The following is a 19374-nucleotide window of genomic DNA, read 5'->3' as shown; positions in this document are numbered from 1 at the left end:
CTGAAAGGCGGAACTAAATGGGACCGCCCACCATCAGAGCCAATCAGAAGCTGCAAGTCATACAAGCCATCAATCATGTGTAATTTTTAGCCAATCGCAGAACACACTGTGGTGTGCTCCCGTCATCTCCGTCGCAAACAGAACCGTAGTAAAGAAACGTTCCGCTGCCGGTAAGTGGAGTAAAGTTCATGGCGGGTAACTGATGCGGTGGCATGCATAGGTCCATCAGTTCACACAGTTAATAAGCATTTATCCCCCCCTCACCCCGGCAGAGATTTTAGGCAAACCTCTTATTATTCAGACAACATAGATAGGCTACACATGGATACCAAAATGTGTCCATGGATCATCTCATCTGCATCGAGATATCTCATGCATGCAAATATAACTTTTAAATCACCCATTCAGACAACTCTGATTTCATTCAAGTAACGTAATCAGGCAACGTACGAGTATACTGTATGTCGTTTATTTTCGCAGTATGTGGAATGAAACCATCACCATGAAACAATAACACTAAAATGTGCCTTTAAAAATACATGGATGGGACATTGAAGAACATGCAGACAGTAAACACAGATACAACAATTCACAACTTAACAGAAAGAACACTATGTTAATATTTAGGTATAGGTTCATTATCCATGCATGTTTGTCAAAGGGTATTCTTGGCCAGGAGATCAGATTAACTGCAAAATCCATAAACATCTATGATTGAGTCAAACATTCTCCTGGAGGAAATTTACTCCGATTTTTTCCCATGCACTTTGCTAGTGAGTTATAGTTTCGCCATAAAACATTCACTTGGGCAAAAAAATCATAGGCTACCCTGTAATCACAATTACATAGGCTAATTATATTATATAGGCTACATTCCTGTGATGGCTTGTCTGTCAAAAGGCTGGCTCAAATATTAAGGTTGAATAAAATCATATGCTATACAACAATATTATTAAGAAACACAATACAAGCCAGCATTTCACAGTACATCACATCCCTGTTTAGGATAAGAGTGGGTGGTTCTGGATAAATTCTACTGATGTCCCTGTTCCTGGAAAGATGTTTTGAAGTATAACGGTAACCGAGATCAGCGAAGCGTCATCGACTCTCATCGAAGTTTCTTTACATATTTTGATGTATTAAACTTGTACAAGCATAGCTTTGAAGGGCTCGTGCGCTACTGCTGAAGTTCCCATCGACACAAACAAGACTGCGACGGTCCAAATCGAGGCAGTGAATCATGCAGACCCGATCCAGATCCACTTCCAGCAGCGGTCTCCATTTTAACTCCCTGACCGATCCATACCTCACGTGTCTTGGGCTGTCTCCTCTCACATGACCCGAGTGTTTGTTCCCGTGATCAGCACTTCCATCTCCGTCTGTGTGACACAGAATATCACTTTTTATCACAACCCTGATGGATATGCTCGAACAGAGTCTGGACACCACAAGGTAATCCACTGCCAGCTAAGATGGCTAACTGAAGCCCAGGCTAATGTTATTATGCGGCTAGCTGGTGACTGCTAAGCACAGGCCTGGAAAACTATTAACTATAGTTTCAAAAGGAATGATATACTTATTGCAATACACTATTCAGCGAGGTGGAAAGTAACTAAGTACATGTACTCAAGTACAGTACTTAAGTACAATTTTGGGGTACTTTTACTTTACTTGAGTATTTCCAATTTTCTGTACTTTTACCCCACTACATCTCAGAGGTAAATATTGTATTTTTTACACCACTACAATTATTTGACAGCTTTTTGTAGATTTTGATTATTATTACAAAACGTATTACATTAACCACTCCAGCCCTATATACATTTCGGCCAATTGAAAATAGCCGATCTACAAGCTTGACACTTGAATATCTGCTATTTTTCAAAAGATTTTTTATACATTTTATACATTTGAACTTGTGAAACGGGACATGCTGCATAATGAGTACTTTCTACTTTTGGTACTTTTAAGTACATTTTGATGCCAATACTTTTGTACTTTTACTCAAGTACATTTTGAATTCAGAAAGAAAACCAGAGTATTTCTACACTGCAGTATTGACATTTTTACATTAGTAAAACAAATTGAGTACTTCTTCCACCACTGGAGAGAAGCAGTCCACTATATCTTAAGGTTGAAAGCTGTTGCCAAGATGTTGAAAAGGCAAAGCGAAGGCAGGAACATGAACATGTTTGGGAGCTTAATCCATAAAACTATCTTTCACTGTTGTATTGGGAGTACTTTTGGACGATGGTGACATTGTGCACGACAAACTGGCTGTATGTGTCAAATTAGCTCAGCTGAAGTTGAGGATGACTTAAAACTAGGCAAGAAATGCACTGTCAGTGCTTCAGCTTGCTGCCAATTTAAAGAACATAAGGTGATCATTACATTCACCTAGTTTTTAAATTTGCTTTCCCTCCTGTTTTGCAGCCAAGAAAAGCAAGAAGAGGAGATTGTTCAGATATCTGAAGGTAAGGACCCTGGTCGTGTTGTCTAATATATTGGACAGGGCATTATAATAATACTAATAATAAACTTTATTTAAATAGCACCTTTTGAAGTGCTTAACAACTTGAAATCAAACAGTAAATCATAAACAATGACCGAAACACAAATAGCACAATATCCGTATCATTGACTGTTACTTTTTAACAGCATTCATGTTGATGTGTAGAGTTGTTGTTGTCTGTGTTTTCCTGCTCATCCTTAGTGATGTTATGTATTGCTTGGTTCTAAAATACCAATACAAAGCAGTGTTATGTTGTCCTTCACAGCTGACTTGGGTCTTGGTAGGATCATTGCATAGTCCCCCCCCTCCCTTATACTGCCTTTTTACTCCCTTTCCTGGAGACGCAGCAGGGGGCGAGGAGCAGACAGCTGTTACAATAGCCAGCGTTCAGCAGGCTTCAGCATTCGGTGACCACAACATACAATACCAGTTCCGCACAGAGGGGGGCCAGGTACGTCTACAATGAGTGGGAAAATAACAAGTTCACATTGCAGCACAAGAGTCTTTTTCTTGGGTAATGCTATTCTACATTGGTGTAGACTAGAGAGTTCACACGAAAAAGCGGTGCTCGCACATTATTTTCATGTTTTATCAAATAAAAATGAAATATTAACCCATTAAGACCTGAGGCCGATTCTACAAATGCCTTCTTCTAAATCAGTAGTTCTCACACTTTCAAGATTTTCCCCAAATGGTCAAAAATCTAAAATTACCCACATCACACTTTGTCTGCATTTGGTGGAAAATGTATACTGGAAATGGAATAGATTAATCAATGTTTCCTACCATAGCCCTGATAGTTGGGGTCTGTTCGTGTGGGCCCCTCACTCGCTCGTGCCATTTTAGTGCACACACACACAAAAATACCTTTCTATTTTCACACATTACCATTAAACATTAAATCCACACTGCATTTTGCTTTAGAGGGAGATTGGGCTACATTGTTCTGCCTTCAGCCTGCCTTACTAATTAACTTTTATCAGTGTGGGTAATTTTCTTGACATTGGCGGCAGACTGTTTCAAAATGAATACAGAGGAAACAAGGATTAATAGTTTATAGGTGATGCGTGTTGCTCATTTGGCATAAACAGCACTGGTGTGAGTGATCATGTGATTCCAGTCTGGACCAGGATTGGCATGCGGCCGTGTCACATGTCAGTCAGGCGGAGAGTCACATGATTACGGGTTACAAATACAGATTCTTTTGAACAAACAGGCTGATTTCTTTTTTTATTAAATCGACCACATTCTGAAGCATAAGCATAATGCCTGGGATTTTGACATGCTTAAATTTGAACAGTTGCGTCAGATGGTAGAATTGGCTGAACTGAAACTACTGGATACAATAAAGACATCTACATGGTAGGTAATGTTTACATTCATCAGTGGCTGGCTGATTTCTCTCTCTGTTTTCTTGTCTCACTCCATGGGTCTCTCATTTCTCTCTTTTGGTCTCTCTTTTTCTTTACTCTTTGTATCTTTCACTTTCATAATTTCACCTCTGTCTCCGTCTAACCCCCCTTTCTCAGGTGACGTACCGAGTCGTCCAGGTGACGGACCAGCAGCTGGAGGGGAGAGACGAAGGAGGAGGGGTGAGCGTGGTCTCCTCGGCCGCCTTCGCTGGCGCTCCTCAAGCAGTAGCACAGGTACCAGAACCCACAGCAACTTGGCAACAATGTCCCGCAAACCTGGCTCCACTAAAGGCTAATTTATGCACATGGTCAATGTGACGGTGTATAAATTAACCTTAAGATGAACAGAAATTATCCAAAAGCATGAACATTGAATTGAATAATTAATGTGTAGTCTAGTGAGCAAGAAGGCTCCAGTCAAAGAACCATTTTATGACTAAGTTGGCAGTAGTATTGATTCATTGTTGCCAACTGTGCCGTTGTTTACTATTCTGGGGGAATTGTTCTTATGTGACTAGTTTTGTACTGCTGCCGTAGAGCTATTGCATTGTGTGGATGCATGCAACCATGTATTTTATGCACAGAATGTCACATACTATGTACAGACCTCTCACCTGCGCCTCCTCCTATCTCCGCTAACAAGTCTCCCACTTGCCAAACTGCACCATTGCTTCTTTCAAAATGCCAGAAGACCCGGAGAACAGCCAAAATGTATGTGTGTGTGTGTGTGTGTGTGTGTGTGTGTGTGTGTGTGTGTGTGTGTGTGTGTGTGTGTGTGTGTGTGTGTGTGTGTGTGTGTGTGTGTGTGTGTGTGTGTGTGAGAGCAACAGAGGTGTGTTGCTTCTTGATAAAAACCCTCTACCCTATGGCTTGATTTATACATGTTGTGAGCTTGTAGATCAGCTATTTTCGGCACACAAAATCGGCGCCCAACTAAGTATAAATCAGGCTTATGTCTGTCTGTCTGTCTCTGTCACAGGCTGTGATCCAGAACCCCTTCAGTAATGGCGGGAGCCCAGCAGGGGAGGCAGTGGGAGGAGAGACACGCTTTGCTTACTTCCCCGCAACAGCGGTGAACGACGGGACAGTGTCTGTGCAGGCCACTACGGATCCCACTCTCACACAAGCAGGGGGTGAGTCAAGACACTAAAATTGTATTTACTGTATACTTAGTTTGGGTGCTGGACTGGTGTCGTACACTGAAAATCTATCTATCAGATCTATAAGCACACAACACGTCGCAGCTCGACTTGTTGTGAGCTTATTATAGACTGTGATTGTGACATGGCACAGAATAAGATGAAGCCTCACAGCAAGGCTCGGCTATGGGGGAGAAAAAAAACGGAACAATAATGAAATGACCAAAAGATATATTAGTGATGCCACTGTATATATGCCTAAATGAAACCAGAATCATATACTTCCATTGTCTTTCTACTCTTCTCTTCTGACTTCTCTCTTCACTTCCCCAGGTCAATTTTACGTGATGATGACCCCCCCTGATGTTATTCAGACAGGCACGCAACGAACCATAGCGCCACGCACACACCCCTATCCTGCGTGAGTATCCGCTCCACTATGCTATCTACCTCCCCCTTGGGAAGGTGACACAACTGACGGTGCAGTCGCACCGGCACGACTGAATGAGCCAAAGCTGGCTCAGTGCTTGGAAGTACGGTATCGTCGTTATCTTTGAAGAAAAAAAAAAGTCAGTTTGACTTTGGCCTCTTTTATTTTGCTGGGGAATAAGACATCAATTGCAGTATTGCATTTTCGAGGAAATGTATTTTGCTGTTGAAAAGCAGAGAGAAATTTCTCTTTTGATGTTCACCGCTATAGAGCTACTATGCATGTATACTTTTCTAACTTGAGCCAGACTGTGTTTGTTTGCCTGCGGGGTCTCTCTCTCAGCTCTCCGCTGAGATTGGTGCTGAGCAGGGTGATGTAATCCTGGGGATCTTTATCTCTGCATGTCCTGCCTGACCTGGTTTCTCTTTTCTTCCTTCTTTATTCTGTTTACCTCGACAGCAGAACAGTGTGTGCATCGCAATGCTCTCGTCGAAACATTTAATCTGTTGATTGCAATCAGAGAGATAACAGACAATCAGGGTGCATTTAAATATAGCAAAACATTTACTTGTGGCTACATATTCCTTGTCAGAGGCTAGACGAGTAGTACCTTAAACGCATTAGTGTAAACTTTCATTTAGAAATAGAGTATTCCAGTGTCCTTCCATACTGACTCAGAGTATGCTTATGTGCTCAACATGCTGTTGCTCATGAGTCTTATGGCTCAGAAATATAAGGCCATTTAAGGTTAAATTCTTTCATTTTTTTCCCCTCCTTTTGCATTTGGAGAAAAATGGATACACAGTCCTTTGCTTGTTTATCTGCCCAAGATGAGCACATGATCTATTTGGCAAATTAAATTATCTTGGAGCCGAGTGTATATTTCTGCCATTTCGCTCCACGCTTGCACTCTAAATATGACTACATTTTAGGCATTTGGCTGACACTCTTACTCAGAGCAGCTTACTATGAATGTGCAGGTAGTTCGCCAGTGTCTTGCTCAAGGACACAAACATGTGGCTGTTGAGGAACACACTTTACCATTGTCTTATTGTCGCACTAGGCCATTCTGCTGCCTCCACCTCACAAATGATAAATGTGACTTTTTCATACTAATCTATTCAATGTATAATTCAAATATATTTTTAAATAGGCTTGTCATGTGTGGTCTAGTTATCAAATATCACCCCTGTGAATAGACACAAACAGAAAGCCATTATTAATACTTATAATTGGACTTGATTTTGAATTTAAATGTAATTTAAATGATTTTATTTGGTCTGCCAGTCCATTGCAGACCAAACTTTTGGAGTCACCTGGTTTATTGTCACCAATTATTCAACTATCAAGTGTAACCATGTGGCCTAATATAATTGGTGTGCAACACATAAACAGGTGAAAAATGTATAGTTCTATTTTTCTTCTCTTAACACCAAGTTGGGGAGGCCGTAGCTTAGTGGGTAGACACGTCTCGTCATCAGAAAGTCACCGGTTCACGGCCCGCCTATGTCTATGTGTGGAAGTGTCCCTGAGCAAGACACTTAACTGAGTCCTAACAGCTGCCCGCCGAGCATTCATCACGACAAGCTGAGCAGCCACCAGCTGGGTGAAGCTAAAACAGAATTTCCCCCATGTGATTAATAAAGGTCTACCAAGTCTAAAGCTGTCTATTGCCAAATCCCCCTCCTGTCTGGCTAAGCAGCATTCTCTGCTCTAGTCCATTCATGGTTCGATGCAAGAGATTTCAAGTAATGGGCCTTTTTTTACATTTGAGGTGCACCGAAGCTACCATTTATGGATAATTCTGGGAGTTGCTGAGGTGGGATTAAAATTTGGAGGTGCATTCATGTGTGCACAATTTTAATTGAATTGGGATACACAAAGATTACTTGTGTACATGTACCCTTCTATGATGGTTTTATAAATCTCTGTTTTTGGGCGACCCATGTTTTTCTCATTTTGGCCGTGCGCTCACTGATATGAATTCTACACAGAGTTTTATGCATGAGGCCCCTGGTGTGTGGATAGGATTAGAATATGAATCACAGGGGGTCCACAGCAGATTGCTTCTGCCTCTGTAACATTCAGCTAAGCATTTCTTTGAGTCACAGATCCTGACTCCATTTGGCATTACTGTTGGGCAGTATTATAGAGGTGTGTGTGTGTGTGTGTGTGTGTGTGTGTGTGTGTGTGTGTGTGTGTGTGTGTGTGTGTGTGTGTGTGTGTGTGTGTGTGTGTGTGTGTGTGTGTGTGTGTGATCTCAGAAGCAAATGGACTGTCTTGGATAACCCTAACCTACCACAGACCTCATTACTGTCAGTTATGAGAAATGACATGTTTCATATGCCTGCACGTCTGTACAGTATGTCAAAACAAGAAGCACTTTGTTCTCTCGTCTGTTGGTCTGCCTATCTACACGTTCGTTTCTAATTATCTCCTCTGATACATTACTTATGATTCTCTTTATTTATTTTTCTCTGTGACAAAGGCAATGCCTGACATGAAAGTGTAACCTAATTACCAATGACAATGATGTGATTGTGTAAAATGAATGCAAACTACCTGCCGTTCACAGAGATGAAAACGAGGTGCTGCAACATGACGGTTTAAACTGGTGAGGACAACTTCCACGACCCCTTCACACACACACACACACACACACACACACACACACACACACACACACACACACACACACACACACACACACACACACACACACACACACACACACACACACACACACACACACACACACACACACACACACACACACACACACACACACACACACACACACACACACACACACACACACACCTTTGCAGCCGACTAATAAAATTGGCCTAGATCACACAAAGAAGGATATGCAGCACACCAACCCATTCCCTCCAGTCTTCTCTGCTGGCTCCCTCCTGATTCTCCCTGCTCTTGATGTGTGGGGACACAGATATAGCATTTTCTTCAATGTTGTCCTTGATCCACTATTGTTAGTTACGCCTGTGGCAAAGTTGTTTTTCCATTAGGACTTTGGGAAATTGGGTTACTGTTATCCATTTAGAAATAGATGATATCTTCACTGTTATTCTGGTGTCGATTTTAAAAGACGTGCGTTCTCCTTCCTTCCTGTACTTTAATTTGGTCAGTAGTAATAAAAATGTATGAACGTATTGGGACAGCAGAGTAAAATCTGTAGTTCTAATCAAAAGATTGGAAAAGGATACTTAACTTTTATTAGCAGTTCCAGTCTGGCCATTTATCCATTGCAGAACACATTTTTGCATGCAAATTGTTGGTGATCCATCATAATTACCAGTCTGTTTATCACCCAACAAGAGAATTGTCCTAGCCCAAGATTACGTCTTTTGTCTTGCGTCACATTTAGCAAAGATAGTAATCCACAGAGGACATGGATGAGTGTGTCTGACTCAGTTTCCAGGCCTGGAAATGGGGCATTGGGTGAAAACATTGCCAAAGTCTATTCCTCCAGATTGGTACAGTATAAGGGCATTGAAGCAATCAGGTTGTTCATGGCTAATCGTCTGGCCAAGTCATTCATACAATCATCCACATTTATCGCACCATACATACAATTACTGTGTGGCAGGATCCTTTTATACAGCTGAAATCCCATTAAGATGCATTGAGATACAACAGAGACTGTAGTTTCTAGCTTGGCTGACTCGAGCAGAGATGGAAACAGTGCCGAGCCATTGATAGGTCACAAGCTCGACACTAATATTGGTAATTAGTATGTATTTATGGGAAATGGCTGTGTGAGTGACCTTGCATAACATTAATTAACTTTGCACTCACACACCCACACACACAAACTGCTAGCCCCCATTAACCTTCATTAAGGAAAGGGCTTAGGCTTATATGTGTTTATCCTTTATGTTTATTTAGATAATTCCCATTATATGTAGGCTATACCATTTATTTATTTTTACTCTGAAGGATGTTTTGTTGAAACACAAACTCAGTAACTTTACAGCAAAAAGCACCCTAAAAGCCCTAGTATGTTTTTGACACAGCCTGTATTTTCACATTAATTGGTTGAAATGCATTCCACTAGCAGGACAAAACCATGCTTGATATTTATAGTATATGCTAGCCTTGTCATTATGTATGTGTGCCACTGCCCTGTGCATAGCGTGGTGGGCAGCTGCATAACTCTCCCCGTCACGTCTCCGGAACTTAATTAACCAAATACCTAGGGGGAGAGATGGAGACAGTTGTGTCATTAGCCGTACGCCCAGACTCCAATAGACAGCATCTGTGTGTGTGCGTGCATGCTTTTTTTCTCAATGTTTTTATTTTTTTAAAGCACTGTAATTTTAACACATAATAAAACAGCAGGTTCCCTCAGGGCCACACCTGGGAAGAGGACAGCCAGATAGAATAAGAAGTCTGCTACAGACATGACTCAATATTCCAGTCAGAGCATTTCCCCAGTTCCCACCCTGGGGATGGTGTCATTACGGCATATGTTGCTTCATATGGATATAAATCAACATTGCTGCCAAAAGGCAACATGCAGCCTCTAATGCCCCTTGTCAAGTAGCACGGTGGTGGTGAGGGCTGTGATTACAGAAGTGGCCAATTGAAGGATAATGGAGAGAACGATTTTTAATTGGCACCAAATTTGATGGATGTGAGGCTTGGGGATTTGTGGCTGATTTTATGCAACTGAGAAAGGAGGTCGTGTATGAGAAGTGTTTTTAATTTGGCATTTGTCCACAGGAAAATGGATGGACCTCGAACGCCCCGTGATGAGAGGAGGAGAGCTCAACATAACGAAGGTGGGCAGCGGCTTCCTTTCGTGGCTTTGCGCGTTGTGGTCTGGCCCGCAAGTTTAAGTTTTGCTGTTTGTCTGTTGATGTCACCATATTTTTCATTAATTGGCCACTAGAGACTGCTGTTGTCATACTTCTTGAGAGAAGATACTGCGCTTGGGGTGGCGGGGTGGGGGAGCAGTGAATGAACAATATCTAAAAAATAATTCTGTATCTGTGGAGACTAGAATTCATTTTTCATTCATTTCTTCCAACATGATTTATTATGTCTAATGACCCGTTTTTATCTGTCTTTTTTTACCAACCCATAAGTTGAGAGGAGGCGGAGAGACAAGATCAACAACTGGATCGTCACCCTCTCTAAAATCATCCCAGACTGCAACATGGACAGCACCAAGACGGGCGCAGTAAGGCCATTTAGCCTCGGTTTAACCCACCGGTTTACTGCTTAAATTACGACAACTACCATGTTAAAAAACCCCGTCCCCTGTCAACTTATAAACCGTGTGACATCACGTCTCTCTGTCCTCTAAGAGCAAAGGGGGCATCCTGTCCAAGGCATGTGACTACATCCGAGAGCTAAGGCAGAGCAACCAACGGCTCCAGGAGAGTCTGAAGGAGGCAGAGAGGATACAGGTGGACAATGAGCTCTGCAGGCAGCAGGTAACCTGTCAAATATACAGTGTATGTAAACAGATAGGATAGTCTAGGATATTATTATGTGATGATTATGATGAGATGTGGCACAAGTCACAGTATGTGGTGCAGTAGAGAGAGAGACGGAGAGAGAGGGGTGCTGGTGTGAATCGGATCCTTTCTGTCCAGTGCTGATCAGTCAAACATAATTATGTCCTGATTTAATGGACTAAGCACTTTGTGTTTCTAAGCTTTCATGTTGAGATGTCGCCAACTAACAACTAAGTATGTGTGTGCACTTTCAGGATTTTTGTAGGTAGCTATAGATCTGATCAATACTGAGAATTTACTGTTTTTGGATATTTCTTGTAATTAAACAAATCATTCTGTAATAAAAAGGTTGCCCTCTTGGCTCTTAAAGGACCTTAACAGCATCATGTTATTGTCTATTAACAGCTTCAGTCATATGTTGTACGTAAACAGACAACTTTCCCATTTCCCCCCTAATTTTTAGATTTTATCTCCAAAGTCATTAAAACATTATCTCCTAAGTCATTAAAACAACCAATTACCGGTACCTGAATAATCGAGCCAATGTTGGCTGAACATCATTTTGCGGTTAAATAGTTGTGGGTGTTTGAATTTCATGCGGAAATCAATATTCTTTCAGCTAGATCGATAATATCAATTCTCACTTTAAAATGCAACAATAATATAACTAACAAAAAACAATCGCCCAATCATGTGTGTATGATTACCTATCTCAAGGAGGTTTCAAGTAGTAGACTGCTACGGACTGATATAAGGTTCACACAGGACCCAATACATATGAAATGAGGATAATGCTGAGATTAGGCTCGAGTCACAGTATGCGCTTCAGTGGAGAGAGGTTGTGAGACCCAGAGAGAAATACGTTTTACTCTACTGCGGTCGGTAGCGGGTGGTCGGCATCATCACTGTTGTATGAACCCAGGATCAAAAACTGCTTTTTAATATATCGTTATCTGGGAGAAAACATGTATCACCATATTTCGCCTATTCTTGTTTTTTTCATAAGTGACAGTTTCATGTATAAGAAGCGAAAATAGCCAAGCTACAAGCTCACAATGTGTCGCATGGAGCTTTTTGAAAAGTTTAGAAAATGTTCTCTATAATGACATACCCAAAATGGGGAAGCCAGGTTGAAAGTGTGTGAGGGCTAAGTATTAACAAGAGCTTGTGACTAAATAATAACTACATTGGATCCATTGGAACACAGCTTATGTTTTCCATTTCCTAAAAGTAACTGTGTTGGACAAAAAAAAAAAACTAGCGACAATATGGAAATAAGGTATTTACCATGTACATGCTGTGTCTGTACGTGTCCATTCAACACACTGGTTAGTCTCATTTCCATTAACTATGATGTAAACTAATCACCAGACATTAATCTTGTGTGGCCATCTCTGCCCTTTCTGTTGAGAAAGACGAAGGTCTGACAACGTGAGATTAAAATAATTGATAGGTCTTAAACACCCGACTTCAATGTTTACAGCCACCTACAGTACTTTGGTGGAAGACCTGATGAAGCATGAATACCGTAACCAACACATAAACATAATGGAATAGATGCATCATTTTTATGCCCCCATGGATTGATTACTTCCTGTTCTATACATTTATTTCTATTAGTCATTTAACATTTTTGTTTGACAGATTTGAATAGAAAACATGTTTGTGGGCAGAAATGATCAAAATCCAGGAGTGGGAGTGGGCAGTCTGAGCAGGGCTCTAGTCCCGGCGGCAAGTTTCCGTAGTCTGGATATGAACTATGCTAATGCAGAAAATAATGAAAACCCTGCAATTCTTATTAATGGCCTAGAGGGTTTGATTGATTGATTGATTGAATACTTTATTAAACAGAAATGCAAACAGCACGAGTACAGTCATAGACTTGGTCTAAAGGGATTTACACAAAAAAAGTCCTAGTTGACTTGTTTCCATTGAGGTCCTATGTATTCAATTCATCAGCATAACATAAACATAACACAAAATCTATATCATCACAAATATAAAACACTATATGCACAGAGTAGGGAAAAAAGGAGGGTGGGGTGTGATCACCATTCTAAAGGAAAAGTCATAATTTACCTCCCGTAAATTCCAAGATGGTGGATTTGAATTGGCTGAAATAGTGGGTTCAAAACGGTTGTGCAGAAACCGATGGGTGAAGTCACGGCTCCCTTTGTCCATATTTTTGGACGCTAGTTGCTGCATGTTGATTATTATCAACATAATTAGTATAATTATTGATTGTTTATGAAACAATTATTGAAATGTATGGATTGCAATGGCTTCCTTAGAAGAAAACAAAACAAAAAACATATAATGTTTGGAAAACGGACAGCAGGAATGTCAAGTATATTGTGGGTCTAGTCAATGGGCTGAACATGTCAGACTCCAAATACAAAACTGCAAGACGTGTGAAAAAAAGCTGTGACTTTTAATGATGCGTAGCTTGTGAGCAAGTTCAGGCTGACACACTTGAGAGCCTGCATCACTATGTGGGCAATGTATGTATGTGACGTGTCGGCAACACTGATGTGTCAAGCAGTCTATTTAATCTCATTCACTGTTTTTCCTATTGCTGTCAGTGTCACTGAAGTGTGTTTGTTTGCTCCCACCACCACCACCACAGCAACATCAGTGGGCTCTGCTTTCCCTAAGGGTTCTGTTTTCCCCTGGGAGGTTGGTTTTATATGTATAGTATAACTCCCTGCTCTTAAATGGTTGTCTTCTAAGGTGCTGAGCAGGGAGTAATGGGGAAAAAGGCCAATATAGCAGTGCCTGAACGCCAAGATATATACAGTAGCAGTGCCTGAACGGCAAGATATATACAGTAGCGGCGCTTGAACGCCAAGATATATACAGTATACAGTAGCAGTGCCTGAATGGCTAGATCAAATACAATGTTCACACTAGTATTTATATTTAATAAATGCGATGTTTTCAGTCCATTAGTGAGTTATCTGACTGAACTGTTATTTTCTGTTATTGAGAAGTATGCGCACACACCCCTCCCCTTATTAGTATTCTCAGTTCATTTTGACAGATGGTAGGGAAGCGCGAGGGGACATGCAGCTCAGCTGGCATTCAATCTGAGGCCAGTACAGCTGTACAATGTGGCTCCAGAGATGGCTCTCTTCACCACACTACCCCATCTCAGAGCACGGCAGTGCATATGTGCTTCATATCAACTAGATTAGACTCATTCACAGTGCACCGCAGTGCCTGCAACCCATCCCCGTATGTATTTTCTGTAATTTCTCTAAAACAACCCCCAACCCCCCCCCCCCAAAGGTCCTAGCCTGCATAGTTTACCATCAGGCCCTGACAAAGAGTTTATGCTTCTACAACAAGAACTGCTACCTGAAACGAGCAGTGGGAGAGATAGGGGAGTTGTACTGTATGGGGTTGTGCAAGGACTTAACGGCATACTAATGCACTCAAAAGGTAATGTGAAACCTTACAGCTCAGAGGCTGTCACATTCCCCCGCTCAAACAAAGGCCCGCGAGGGCATTGACGGTAGATATATTCCCTTTCCTACATTCAAAGCGCAATATCCGCTTGTCGAACCCACAGCCTGAGCGACACAGGGCATTAGGGATTCACCCAAGGGAATAGAGCAAAGTGGACTTACTCTGAGAATTCATAAGCTAGTTGGTTGTGGGCAGGGGAGCCTTTGTGAAGAGCCGAGTGTGATACTGTTCAGTCGTAGGGACACTGTAGTCCCATGTGTACATCAAAAGCATGTGTGCAACACACATCAAAGAGTAAAGTTTTGGCCCTGTATACTCACAGGGATGATGAAGATGACGATGACACGACAGTAATATGATGTGTTTGTGTGTTTGTTTGTTTTTCAGATTGAGGAGCTGAAGAACGAGAATGCCTTGCTCCGAGCGCAACTCCAGCAACATGGCATTGAGATGGTCGGTGAGACGCCACCGCAGTGAAGGGGAGAGAGAGAACAAAAAAAGAACAAGGAGGAGTATCACCACTTGAATACATCACCAACTCGGAGAGAAGACAAAAAGTAGAGGGCAGACAAAATGACAGACAAATGAATGAACTTGTGAAGAATCACTTTCTTTTTTGCTTTTTTTTGCCGAACGCATTCTTTCTCCTGGGATCCCAGGCTGTGTTCCAGGAAACCCTGCTCTAGACTCTTCCACTCCGATTGAGATAACCACCATTTAGAAATGTGCTCTAAGGACAAAAACGCTCATCATCATCATCACCACCACTACAACTGCCACTATGACCACCACCACCACCAACAACAACGCTACCAGAGCAATTTACTAGCATTTAGAAAAGCAAAATCTCTGCTGACTCCTCTCTTGTTTTTGTACTTATGCAACCTCACTCATGGACTGTGATGTTGACCTTTTTGTCATTCACTCCCCCCCCCCCCCTTCTCCTGACAACTGCCTGACTTAGTTCATGCTTTTACTCCTTTGTGTGCGTGCGTGTGTGTGTGTGTGTGTGGGGGTGTGTGTGTGTTCGCACACGATTTTGAGTTCTGTATTAATATTTTGTTGTTTTTAGCTGTTGTGTGTTAATTTATTAGTCCGCTTGCTGTCAGAAACCCTGACGGAGACCAGTTACGTTGAAGCTGAAGAACCCTAGAGAATTTGATTGAAGTGCAAGTGGAAAATGGCAAATTATGCAAACCACTGTGATTTGGCACAGTGGGGAAATAATGTCTCCGTTTTATCCAAGTGACACAGATATCTGTGGTATTGTTACGACAGGCAAAGCAGAAGCTTTACTTTGATATATGTGACAGCTCTTGGTGCTAGGGTGAAATGTGTTTTGATACAACTTCCGGATGTTAGCGCAGATGTTTTAAGATGTTGGAGGAAGATTATGTTGCTGGTGTAAACATAGGAAAGAATAGTAATCAATAACTCATTAACTATGCTGGCCCTTTGTAATAATAACTATTAAGTGTAAGCAACCGTTACACTTCATTGCAGTAGTGTTGCTCTACAACATCGATTGTGGGGCATTTCATTGGCCAGAGAAATGGCCAATCTGTCAACTTTTATCAAGTACAGACATGAAATGTACAAGATTATAATTTCCTAAATGCTCTGTTTTGCAGATCGGGTGCAGTGTAGAATTCTAACTTTTGCCAAACTAAATATAGGCACTACATTATTTTTCTTTTTTTTTTTGGTCATCTTCTGTTCATGTGTGATTTTCTGGTGTCTCGATATATGTAAGAGTATCCCACATGTGTTTCATTTGAAGCTGTTTGCACTATTCTGGTAATGCAACCCTTCAAATGGAGTCCAATGCACAAGAGGAAGAGTACCCTGGAGAGAACACACTGAAAGACTTTCAGCTCAATATAGTCAGACAACGGAGAATATTCTGTGTTGCACTTCTTAGCTGAGCAGAACTCACTCTCCAAGGTGGAAAAAAAGAAAAGAAATGTCTTGCATATTTCTCCACCCACTCAGGTGAACAGTAACCAAGCTGTAATTGGTTGTACAAACTGAAAAACGAATATTAATCATGCTGATGATGATGTGTATGAATATACATGATGTATTTTTCTCCTGCTTTGGGCAATGTGGGTGAAATTGGAAGAGAGATATCAAGGTTTGGAGTCACTTATTGGAGTGTGATTGCGTTTCCCTGTGTCAACAGCTCAGGATCCTGCAAAGCAAAACCAACGCTGGGACCCCTGGCAAAATCGCACAGACTTTTATCACATTTGAATATCTCAGACTGTTAGTTAATGCCATGTGCTTTGGAAGTGATGTTCTGCTCTTGCTGCTGAATTCTAATTTATCTTGGATAGTACAAGTATGTGAGCTTTCAAAAAAATAAAACAAAAGAAAATAAAGAGCCTAGCCAAAGTTGATAAAATATTTTGCAGTAGACTTTTATACACCTTGTAGTGAGGGGAGAACGAAGGTCTGAGCACGAAGACGAGATTAATGCTTTAAGACAATGCTGTATGCAGATGAAAGGTCGTTTGTGGCAGTTTTACTTCCACTTTTGTTTTTGGAAAGAAAACTTGAAAGCCTGTTTTTTTTAGCCCGCTCGGTAGCAGCCTTGCTGTTCTCAGGTTAGATTGTCTTTTCTAAGTAAAACAATGGAAAAATAAAACTTCACTGGCTAATAACCTTGATGGGCTGTGGTGCTGTGGCTCATTGTCTTTCCCCACAGTAGAGACGTTTCCCGCAACCCATTCCATTCATTGCTGTTCATGTAATTAATTGATAAATGCACTGGTGAAATTTTAATGAATAAATGGGTTGGAGAAATGGAGGGCACCTTGGGTGAAAAAGAGTTATGATGATTAAAAGGATCTTTGGAGTGAGAATGGGACCTCTATTCAAATGATTTTATTCTATATTTGATTGGCATCACCTATTACAAGAACAGTATACTAGGCCTGCAGCAGATCATTTAATTTCCATTTTCCAATAATGTAATGACTGGCAATAACAAATTTATTTTTTTAATTCTTGATGTAATGAGTCGATAATCCAATAACTGAACATTTCTGAATACTTTTGTTTTACATAATGTAATGAGTTATTACATTATTGGCTGGGTATAAAGCAGCCAATAATGTAGTAACCGCAAATAAAGTATCAACTGCCAATAACAATTTTATTGAAAGCCTAAGCCAATAATTTCCTTACATCACTATGTAAGTTGTATACATTGAGTATAAAGTATTGCTCTTCACAGTTAGAATGTATTTATTTGTTTGAGGTACTTGATGCTGAGCCTCATCTCCAGCCTTGCCTTTTACTGATGATCCATTTGGGGGGGGAAAGTGAGGTGAGCATGCCTTTGCAAACACAATTACTGTCATGTTGTATAATTATGAAATCTACATCTTTGAAGATGCAGTGTTCTCAAATATACGAGACCATTTCTTTTCATGAAAAATGTATTATTACATTAATTTAAATCACCTTTTCAAGCAGAATGTTTCAAATACACTATTATTGCAATTCAACCCTCTCTAATCTTTATGTGAAAGCTATGACTCCTGAAATGTTACATGAAAATGTATTATCAAATCAGAATCATTGCCCTATTGCTTCATTCAAATAGCTAGGAATTTACCCCTGGCTGTTTGAACTAAACAATGAGAAGCTCAACAAAGAGTTGAAAACAGGTATTTATAGCTCATTCTTCAAGACAAGTATTTTCTGAAGCAGTGCACAAGGCCAGTATGCTCTGAAAACGCTGCTTCTCCCAGGCAATCAGGTTTATGAACAACAGACACTATATGGGCCTGTCTGCCTACTACAAACGCACACGCACACGCACACACACACACACACACACACACACACACACACACACACACACACACACACACACACACACACACACACAGACAGACAGACAGAGTTATTACATTATTGAAAGTTAGTACAGTACATTATCGACTGCTACAAGGCCCACTGCCAAACACTCAAAATACTTTTGATACAGCATTTAATTAATGATTCACACAGTGAATCAGATCCATTTGTATGGAGCTAGTGTTAATATGCAGAAACAAACTCAAGCATTAAGCAATATGTTATCCTGCACACACATGGCCTATGCTTCCATAGACTAGCAGCATTGCCATTTCTCTTATGCTTGTCGAGTCAGGGCCAAATTTGGCATCACTTCTCACCCTCAACGGACAGTTCATCTGACAGTCTCCAGTCAAACGCAACTGAGTCCCTGTGTCTGTTTGAAATGGCTGATCTCTATGATCCCATGTGTATGCCACTGATCGGGAGATTCGGCACATCATTTCTCTCTCTCTTTTCATCTCTTACTCTGACTTTTGCCTCTCACCTCTGTGAGAGGTGAGAGACACCTCTCTCAATCCCACATTCATCTCTGAAGACATGAATCATCTCTGCGAAGATGAACGTGGGATTAAAATGATGGCTGAAATGGAAATCCACATCTATGTCACTGTTTAGCTGTAAGTAAAGACATTTAATTCCTGAAATAATAGCCGCTAAAAAGCCTGTTGTCTAGCCTATCTCTGGTCAGTGTTAAATGTGTTTTCCCATCTGACTGTTTTCTTTCTGTTTGTTTCTGATAATATGTCCCCACGGTAGGGAAAAACAGCAAACTTCAATTAATTAATCTGAAAATCAGACCCTTTCTTTAAGTCCTGGGTTTACCTAGTTCTACCAGTGGCCGGTGTACTGAATACTGTGCATGGTTGACCGGTTCTCATTGAATTTCAATACCCAAGGCCAACACAAGCCAGAAACTACACGGCCCACGTGCTTGTCTTCCCTTTGTGCTTTGAGCTATACTGGGTTTTAAAGAAATACAATGTCAGCAGCGGGTATTGTCCACTGCCTCAGCCTAATTCGCAGTGCCTCTCTCTTGGAGGTTGTTATTTGTCGAGCAGAA

General features: G+C 41.0%; 1 protein-coding gene across 2 annotated transcripts; it reads left to right on the top strand.

The window, feature by feature from the left end:
• Positions 1-124: 124 nt before the first annotated feature.
• On the top strand, positions 125-17667 carry usf2l (upstream transcription factor 2, c-fos interacting-like). Of its 2 annotated transcripts, none has more exons than XM_084051762.1 (11): positions 125-1452; positions 2434-2474; positions 2860-2963; positions 4042-4158; positions 4904-5057; positions 5397-5484; positions 8069-8107; positions 10237-10295; positions 10602-10696; positions 10824-10952; positions 14832-17667. In XM_084051762.1, the coding sequence occupies exons 1-11, from the start codon at positions 1418-1420 to the stop codon at positions 14919-14921; spliced, it is 951 nt and encodes a 316-aa protein (XP_083907888.1). In that variant the 5' UTR covers positions 125-1417; the 3' UTR covers positions 14922-17667. The 2 variants fall into 2 exon arrangements, with proteins under 2 accessions (XP_083907888.1, XP_083907887.1); XM_084051761.1 differs by having other exon boundaries at positions 2854-2963.
• The last annotated feature ends 1707 nt before the right edge of the window (positions 17668-19374 follow it).

Source organism: Gymnoscopelus microlampas, assembly GCF_963454915.1.
Source record: "Gymnoscopelus microlampas genome assembly, chromosome: 3".
Taxonomy (NCBI): Eukaryota; Metazoa; Chordata; class Actinopteri; order Myctophiformes; family Myctophidae; genus Gymnoscopelus; species Gymnoscopelus microlampas.
Note: the sequence above shows the minus strand (reverse complement) of the source record. Positions and strands in the feature narration are given on the sequence as shown.

Excerpts from the sequence above, each read along its gene's own strand:
- usf2l (XM_084051761.1), top strand. The coding sequence starts at position 1,418 with ATGGATATGCTCGAACAGAGTCTGGACACCACAAG. Across the intron at positions 5,485-8,068 it reads CGCACACACCCCTATCCTGC|AGATGAAAACGAGGTGCTGC; the intron begins GTGAGTATCCGC and ends TGCCGTTCACAG. Across the intron at positions 8,108-10,236 it reads CAACATGACGGTTTAAACTG|GAAAATGGATGGACCTCGAA; the intron begins GTGAGGACAACT and ends ATTTGTCCACAG.